The following is a 10,000-nucleotide window of genomic DNA, read 5'->3' as shown; positions in this document are numbered from 1 at the left end:
TCTCTTGCTGAACTCGCTTGGGCTTTCCTTTATTTCTTATTGATTCGTGTGTGTGAAGTTAGTTTTCACGCCAGAATACCGAATTTGGTTTCAATGTGAACTTGAACAGTTGTACAATATGATACTATGCTTAAAAGCTCAAATTTTAAAAATATATGGACAAAATAATGCCTAGAAGTTAGCCTAAAACAAGTATTTATACGTCAAGTTAATTTATACGTCAAGTTAATCTCAGTACCTGCTAAAAATAATGTATTTGTATTACAAACTCGATAAAGAATTAAGTCAACAATAAAACATAGTTTAATACTATACAAACCAGTCATAGGTATTACGTTAGGTATTATGTTACCGAGAAGATAAAGAAATGTAATTTTTTGCTAAGTTTAAAATTAAAAATTTCAATCATTTTGCTATAAAATGTATCATAAAAAAATGGTAATTAAAATATATGAAGCTTTGTGCAATGAAAAATTCCAATAAAGTGCCTTTCCAGTAATTTTAACGTGTGTTGTGGTGTATGTTTTATGGTGTGTGTTGTTGTTGTGTGCCACTGTGGGGGTGTGTTGCTTATTGATACTTATTAGGTAGGTTTATATTATATTATATATTATATTTATATATATAATAGAGATTTATATAATATATTTTCATATATGCTTAACCGAGAGGAATTCCCCCTCGGTTAAGCATATATGAAAATATATTAATTCCTAGGTAGAGCGAATTAGATATTAAAGGACATTTGTAGTTCGATATGTGTATATGAATCACGGTAATGTGATAGACTTATATATATATACGTTATATATATATATATATATATAATATATATTATATATATATATATATATATATATATATATATATATATATATATAAACCGTGTGTGAGTGTGTGTGCTATTACTGATGACTGCGAATAAAGAGGCCAATCCAAAAGATGACGTTATCTGCTCCTAATATTTTCCTCTAATTATAGAAATTCAATTAGCAGTAGTTTACATCACGTACTTGGATACTTCATAAGCAGGATGCAAATGAAAATTGATTCAAATTTTGCTGTCACTTTCGACTTCTTGGGTGACTGCTATTACTCAAATGGGACAAATCTTTTGAATTTTTGGTTGAAATTTCGGAATCAAGTTGCTTATACGTGTCTTTTATTCTAGCTGCAACCCACGAAGAAAGACTCACTTCCAGATAAAGTGCACATTTCGTTCCTCAAGGTAAGAGGAAGTTTTCACAGACTAAGTTTTCATCTCAGGTCTCCCGGCTAATGAATTAAATATGCTATCACTGTATATACATTATATATTCATTGGTAAATGCTTCTGAATGTATATATATATATATATATATATATATATATATATATTATATATATATATATATATATACAAGTATATATCTATCTATCTATCTATCTATATATCCTATCTATATATATAGATAGATAGATAGATAGATAGATAGATAGATAGATATATACTAGAGCAATTGGAAGATATCATCAAATTATAAGTGAATTACATGATTTGTACACTTACAGAATGTTACCAATCTTTATATCTTATAAAATAGAACATCTCTAAATAAACCAAACACACTTTTTTTCCCAAGAGTAAGATAACCATCTCCTAGGGACCAATGAGAGAGAGAGAGAGAGAGAGAGAGAGAGAGAGAGAGAGAAGAGACCCTTATGAATACATCGTGTACGGCTTAGTGAATCCATGTAAATAAATACGAGACTTAATGATCCCCCGTGAATGGACTAGGAATAGGAAGAAGCGATTATGACAGGAGGTTAAAAAAGTCAGCACATCCAGATCTACGATTCACTGCTACTGACATGGAAACAAATTCAACGTGGATTACACTTTACGTGTGATACATTCGAACTCTGGATTAATAAATTCCAAGTCTTTTCCCATCATAATTCTCTTTTGCATTTATTACAGTACAACTACTGTATTTTCTAAGAAGTAAAGTATGACTGCAGTCTGATTTGTCTATTGAATTATATAATTCGATTTTTTTTCGCCGCTCAAGGAAACAGAAATAGTTTTTCAGCTTGACAAATTATTACATAACTATCAACTACAACTAGTAACCAAGCAAGCCACTGCCACTGGAAATGAAATAAATTTATCACGAAAAAAATGCGGATGTAAACAATCTGTCTCCAAATGAATCAGCTCAACTGTACTTACGGATAAAACTTATGCAACTCTTTCACCAAAAAGCAGTTTATCTCATGAAAGAGTAGTTCCAATCAAAACACAGTTATTGCCACCATAATAAAAGCATAATAGCACAACAGCACTTTCACCATTGAGGAGATTCCCAGAAAGAATGGGTGTTTCCAAAGCAACAAAGATGCAAAGTCATAACAACACGAATCTATCGCTATTAAATCGTGGATTTCCCAAATTTATACAACAAAGGCCCATGGCTACTTCACAAAGCTTCAGTCGTTATACTGATTTAAAAATATATGATTTATATCACAAATAATAATAAATGCAGATGTAATCGCCTTTTCGTACATAACAAATAATCCCCGGCTGGTAAAAATTTCCAAATTCAATTAATAAAAGTTTCTAATCCCATTAGCTGACGCACAGCTGCTGTAAATAATGTTCTCATCTTACAATTCAAGATTTATACAATTTCCCTCTGCTAAAGTATTAATCATAAGTTGCAAGAAAAACGAGTACTTAGTGTATTGAAACCTGTAATGTATACTTAGCACTATACCAATAATACTCCTTTGGGCAAACAATTTTCACCATTACGAAATGCTTTTTTAAAACATTCATTTAATCAGTTTCAATATTATATCGAAATTGTAATTTTATCAAATATACAGTATTACTAAATGCCATTCTAAATATGATCAATGTCATTGAACCTGCTGATGATAACCATGTTGAATATCAGTCAGCAAAACAGGATTACACTTTGATCAGGCGTACAACAATATTGTCAAATTCACCAAATGCATTATATTCCTTATTTTGCTACTAAAATATTCCAATAATCAAAATCTATAAAGAGGAAATACTTTTTCAAAAGTTCATTTTATAACGCTTATCATTACAAATGGAGTAAAACGAATGATTTTAAAATGCATTCAATCTAGCCTGATGCTCAAAATACTCCGAATATTTACAAATAATTTGTAATAATAAATACTCATATGAAATACCTAACACTAAATATTATGAAATGAAAGTAAAACATTTTACTATCTGTAGCAATACCTGTAATATTTAGAATATCACTAGTATATTAAAAAATATTTTCTTTATAAACTGCAATCCGGATCTTAAATCCGTTTTCATTGTTGAGAAACTTATCACAAATCACTACGGATTAAGACCAATTTTGATATAAAAAAATAAAAAAATAAAGTGAGCCTTCATGAATAATAAGTGACAAACAAACGCTTCAAAAATTCCAATTCCTTTACTGCACTTCATCTCGTACAAAAGGGAGAAGATAAAAGGCCCATTCCGATGTATTAATTAACCAATATGTCTGTTGTTGAAGGTCTACCCTTAATTATAGAGGCGTCTTAATTAATGATCTGGTGCCATTAACGCTAAATGGCTTATTATACTACAGATTACAATATCAAAGATGGAGTCTCCCAACAGATGATGTTCGCCGGCACTTCCATTACTAAGAGGAATCGAGACTATATTTCAAGGGTTATAGGGCTCCTGGCTATTCAACTGAGAGTAGCAACGTTTCCGCTGAACGTCTTACTGGAATGTCGTCAATTTTCAGCAGTTTTTCGTTTAATATTCCCAGGCGACGTCAGGACTCCATTCTTTGTGTAATGAGAATTCTGGGAAATTAAGAGAAAAGTTGTCTAACTGTCAAAGTACGACGAGACGCCTGGTTTGTGGTGATGGGAGCCTGATGGGAAAGCACTGAGGCAAATTACAGCGAAGTTGCCCCTTTTTTTTTCACTGGCTTTAAAATAATGATATGGCAACCTGAAACCATGATATCAATAACCATTAATAAACTACACAAAAGTTTGCTCTTTTCCGTGGCTAGTTATTGAGAACTGAGACCAGCTCCAATCCTTAACGAGGGAGAGAGAGAGAGAAGAGAGAGAGAGAGAGAGAGAGAATTAGCTACATCCTGTCCGTTCACTGCACAGGAACTGAAGCCAATTCAATGCCGCGCATCAAGGAAAACAATGTAACCTGACATATGATGGGCATTGAAACTTCACTGGTTTTTGTCCATCCGTCGACGAGAACAGTCAGTCAACTGGAAGTCGCCTCCGCCAATCGTCCAGGCAAAACTCGGTAACTGTACACTAAGGAATTGTGACGTCAAAAACTTTCCTCCATTAGCAAAGGACTCGGATGATTTCGATTAACTGGAATTGCATTCTGCACAAGACGAGTAGATTACAAACATACACCAAACTCAAATAAATGACATTAAAGAAGAGTTGAAATATAGTCACGTCCTTATGTTGAGATGAATGTCAGTCAGGATGCAATATTCAAAGTAAAGTAAAACTGAAATCTTCACGATAAAGTGGCTCTAAAAGTGAAGCTGTCCTCTTTACACTTTTATTATACTTCAAACCTTTACTTTTGTCGTTAATCTTTCAATTTTTCACTCAATGTTAGTGTCAGATATAACTTTAGGTTTAATCTGACTCTCTGAGAAGCCACAGATAAGTTTGAAATGCAACTTTTATGTCAGATATATGTTTACAGTTATCACCGGTAAAGCAAAGGAAGCTCACTGATTCTATAAACAAATACGGCAAAGAAAGCCAAGATTAGGAGGTAAGTTCACTTCACCTGTATCTTTCCTCATCAGTTGGCCGCAATCTTATCAAGTATACAGTCAACCGATCCATTAACTTGATACACCATGTAATGCAATAAATTTTCTTGTAAATACACAACACAAAAATAAATAAAACTTTATAGTAGGTTTACATTAATAAGGTTCACTCACACGTATACTACATGTAAGTGTGTGTGTATATATATATATATATATATATATATATATATATATATATATATATATATATATATATATATATATATATACATATATATATATATATATATATATATATATACACTACATACATACATACACACACACACACACACACACACCACACACATATATATATATATATATATATATATGTGTGTGTGTGTGTGTGTGTGTGTGTGTGTGTGTGTGTGCATAAGTTATATAAATATATGTAAGTAAGTAAACGCATGTAGTATATAGATATCTACATATCATAATGTATATATATATATTATATATATAATTTTATTCAAATACACCGAGACACTTTTTATATTAAATTTCGTTCAATATTCAATTCACTATCTACACATCTACAATAACTTACATGCTTGGAGAATTATAGGTGAAAAGCGATCGGTCACAAATGGGATACGAGCTGCCGCCTTGTTTGGAAACTATGAAAGTACGGTGACTTTCACTGCTGAGCCAACAAGATGGTCAAAGTCCCTGTACTTTCGTTATTTTCAGACCATTTCGAAGACATAACAATTTGTGGCTTAATATTTGTGAATATATGTTTTCTATATACATAAATAGTATATATATATATACATATATATATATAGATATATATATATATATATATATATATATACACAAACACATAAGAGAGAGAGTGAGAGAGAGAGAGAGAATTAAAGTCTTTGACAATGAATATTTACCGCCCGTGGCGAAGCCATACAAATGCCGTAGTGCAGGTAAAAAAAAAGTAAAAGATACAATTTTACATTTTCCTTAGGATATATAGTCAAACACGATATGATTCCCTTTACTGTTATTTGAGAAAAGCTCATATTTTTCATGTGCGTTTTTCCATACTGCTATAGAATATTTTAGCATTTCAAGATTAATATGAAACAGAACTTATTTACTCTATATATATATAAGCGAATACCACAGGAAAATGATAGTCAGAAATCCAAGCGCTTTCGTCTTTACTAAGACATTGTGTAGAAACGAATGAAATACAGTTGGAGAGAAAGTTATCAGGTAAACAACAAGATCAAGAATACCAGATGGTTAATTGTCAAAAGGGTAAAAATTAAAGAGATAATCCAAGGTTATCGGATATCACACGGTCACAAACCTAAACATAGATTTAACCCTAACAGAAACTACAAAGTACCCGTATAGTCCAAAACATGTAAAAACTGAATATATTAATTTTGTTCTTTTTATTTATCTACAACTTTTTTCATTATGAAGGCATCAAGTTTAAATAAACCAAGACTTAAATTTAGAACATTTCCATTATTTGATTTGATGAAACTAGATTCAATAATATTCCTTTTAACTGTGGGATTAAGGCTCTTGCTTGACTTCAGTTAATAGGATGATCTAAATCTCTCATATGTACGAATAATGCAATCGATATTTGCCCAGTTGTCACAGAATACTGGTGCGGTTTGAGACGTTGTGAAAGAGATTTACCGGTTTGTCCGTAATAGACCTAATCACACTTTTTGCAAGGAATTTCATATATGCAGCCTGCAAGATCTTTAAGAGAATTTTTTATTACTAAACTCTTGACATTAATATTACTGAAAACAACATTTATGATCAAAAGCTTTAAAATTCTAGGAATTTCTAAAAACCTTTGATCATAGGGTAATTAAAGAATGTTATGGTTACTAAATTCGTTTGTCATTAGTTAAATAAAACGTTTTACTGGCTCTTTTTCATGCCACATCTACAAAAGTCCTTGGGTATTTAAGTTTTAATGCAATATCATAAATAGTTTTAATCTCAACGTCAATAAACTGCGGGCTACAGACACGTAAAGCCCTTAGGAACATCCCAGAAAAAACAGAGAATTTAACATTTTGATGGTGACTGGAGTAGTATTGAACAAAAGAGGCAATGTTAGTTGATTTCCAAAAGACTGAAAAGGTGAAATTTCTATCATTTTCATGGACAGTTACATCAAGAAAATTAAAATTAAAATTTCTTTCTTCCTCTACAGTAAATCTTATAGAAGGGCCTAAAATATTGAGGTTATTAAGGAATTCCTGGAGATTTTCGTGAACTAGCCAAATACAGAAAATATCATCCACATACCTTAACTATATAACTTTTTGGGGCAAAATTCTTGGTAAGAGTTTTGTCTCAAAAAATTCCATGTAAATATTGCTAAGGACAGGATATAAAGGATTACCCATAGCCATGACAAACTTTTGAAAAAAAATTCCCCATTAAAACGTAATTTACTATCTTTGATACATAACCTTATGAGACTAATGAAGGTTTTGCTACCAGTTTGAAGGGAATTATCCATGATGTTTTAATTCATCCTCCAAAAACTCAACTAAATCATCTACAGGCACTTTTGTAAATAGAGAGAAAACATCAAAACTAACCATATTAAAATCAATATATATATATATATATATGTGTGTGTGTGTGTGTGTGTATGTATCTACAGACATATATATATATATATATATATATATATATATATATATATATGTGGAATGAATATAAACGTGTTTAAGAAATTATTTGAATTCAGAAACAAATAGAATTTCTTATAATTTCTTATGAGGTTCGTTTCTTTATGGTGCTTTCACAAGTCATTTGAGAACTTTCCCCTCTCACTCCATTTCCTTCCTAATGACTTTCCGTGAAAACTATTACTCACCAATATTAGAGTTTCGACAGAGAACGGTAAAGAGATACGAGTTATCTTCCCGTACCTATAAAGTAGGACCTCCGTATCCTATCATGTACGTTTTTTTTCTTTTTTCTTCTTATGATTATAACTAAGAATGATCACTAAGTGATTAATACAAAGGTAAGTGGCATCTATGAGTGAAAAAGAGATCAACTCTTATTATATTAAACAAATAGTTTTTACAGTCAATAAAGACAGACGCAATCTCATTACGATGATCTCAATGGTAAGTCTATTTTGCAAGCATGCAGGGAAATTATGCGTGGGAGAAAATTATAATACGGGTATTTAGTGAATTTACGTTAAATTCTCTTAATTAACTATAACAACATATAGCTTTTCTAACAGAAAGTTCTACTGTCGCAAAAGTTGAAAAATTATGGCATCAAAGGCAGCGGAAGGTTGCTTCCTTGTACGGGATGTGGGAAAAAGTTTTCTTTAATACCATACAACGTATGACTGTTTACCTGGATACGGGAAAGTTTACTATTAAGTTTACCATGCTGCCTTGTGTGATATATATATATATATATATATATATATATATATATATATATATATATATATATATATATATATCCATCTCGAGGTCAAATAAGTTAACTTATCATATACACAATTATGTTGTGTAATAGCACAATTATTAAAAGGACCTCATTCAACCTGGATGGTGTCTAGCAGAGTTATTTATTAAAAAAAGTTACCATTTTCTAACAACAAACAATCCTCATTATCAAGTATCCATGGACACTTAATAATGAGGACTTTGTCCTTGACAGCTTGTAACTTTTTTGAATAAATAACTCTGCTAGACACCATCAGGTTGAATGAGTCCTTTTGGTATACACACACACACACACACAGACACACACACATATAATTAACACCTCTTATTTTCCAACTCGTATTTTTTGCGTGTATTAGTATTTTCCGTTCTAACAAACAATTTTTTTGCATCAAATAAAATACAGGCCTAAAATTAGCATATAGTAAATAGGCGCAAGCGCAGACTAAACAAACACATACACTGCCTTGTTTGGTAGACTTTTTTTTTTATTTCGGATGATTTTCAATCATCTTATATTTCCGTTCTGCCCAACAGTTTTGCACGAAAAAACGTGGAAAATACCCGCATGATTGTTGATGAGCTGACTGAATTTTCATGTATACAAGAAAAAATTAAGAATGCCTTAGTTGCTGCTATCTTTTATTTTAATTTCAAATTACAGTTTTTAACGATGACGACACTGACTCCTTCTAAAAAGCTTCTCAAGATAAAATTATGACTTAAAAATGTTTTAATTAATTAAAGGGCATCTAAAACAATAATCATTAAGACTCGCAGCTAATAAATAAATAAGTTAGTACTGACAAAAATTAAAATTTTTCTCATTAGTGTCTAAACGAAAGTATAACATTCAATAAATGGGAAAATATATAAAAATAAAATACCTTGCAAGGCAGCATGGAGAGGCTGATCTGCTCATATGCTTAATTACCAGTGTTAAATTTGTTGAGAAAAGGTAAAAACGTTATCGTCGAAGACAGTTAAATGTTCCTTAACGATTTATTTTTTCTACTTAGACCGACGTTTCTAATCTGGATGGGCTCGGGTCTACTTGGTGTACAATCATGTAACACACGGTTCTTTTATTTCAACGTAAAAAAGTTCACTAAATATTATATCACAGGTAACGTTAAAAGTCCTGCTTGTTCCAGTTCAGTTACTTACTCACCACATCTTTCCTTTGAGGGTACTTATAACTTATGACTTGTTCGGCAATCTTTCATTCGTGAAAGGCTTCAAATAAAGTTATGCTAAGGCAATGCCAAAAGAGAGAACAAAAGTATTAATTAAGAATAATATATATGCTCTGAAATACTGCTCCACAAGAGTCAATAGAAACAATTATTCATTACGAATCATTATTACACTGTACTTCCTTCGTAATTGTCATCTAATCGAATTCTCCATTTCCTCCTCTACAGCCAGTCGACTGCTCCGCAGGAAGATACCTCAGAGCGGGCACCTCATGTTACCGAAGAGGATGTGGATGCAGACCGTCCCTACCCAGGTAAGAGAGAGAGAGAGAGAGAGAGAGAGAGAGAGAGAGACGCTGTTATTGCAGGAATTATTCATCAAAACTTTCCTCAATAAAGACCGCACCATACCGCATAGTCGAGAAAGAATGATGTATACAAAGTTAATAAATGCCTGAGTGATCCTCCTTTCCATTGT

General features: G+C 31.7%; 1 protein-coding gene and 1 long non-coding RNA gene across 14 annotated transcripts in view; one reads left to right on the top strand and one right to left on the bottom strand.

Annotated features, from left to right (window-relative positions):
- LOC135219805 (uncharacterized) overlaps positions 1-10,000 on the bottom strand; it is a 1,047,642-nt gene that overhangs the window by 378,947 nt on the left and 658,695 nt on the right. The gene's annotated exons all lie outside the window — the stretch shown is intronic.
- LOC135219802 (anoctamin-8-like) overlaps positions 1-10,000 on the top strand; it is a 495,835-nt gene that overhangs the window by 404,494 nt on the left and 81,341 nt on the right. For all 13 annotated transcript variants that reach the window (XM_064256882.1, XM_064256881.1, XM_064256883.1 and 10 more), the window contains one exon: positions 9,751-9,836. In XM_064256882.1, the coding sequence (XP_064112952.1) occupies positions 9,751-9,836 (86 nt within the window). The remainder of the gene's footprint in view (positions 1-9,750; positions 9,837-10,000) is intronic.

This window comes from Macrobrachium nipponense, chromosome 1 (assembly GCF_015104395.2).
Source record: "Macrobrachium nipponense isolate FS-2020 chromosome 1, ASM1510439v2, whole genome shotgun sequence".
NCBI lineage: Eukaryota > Metazoa > Arthropoda > Malacostraca > Decapoda > Palaemonidae > Macrobrachium > Macrobrachium nipponense.
The sequence above is the reverse complement of the archived record's forward strand: the minus strand, read 5'-3'. Positions and strand labels throughout refer to the sequence as shown.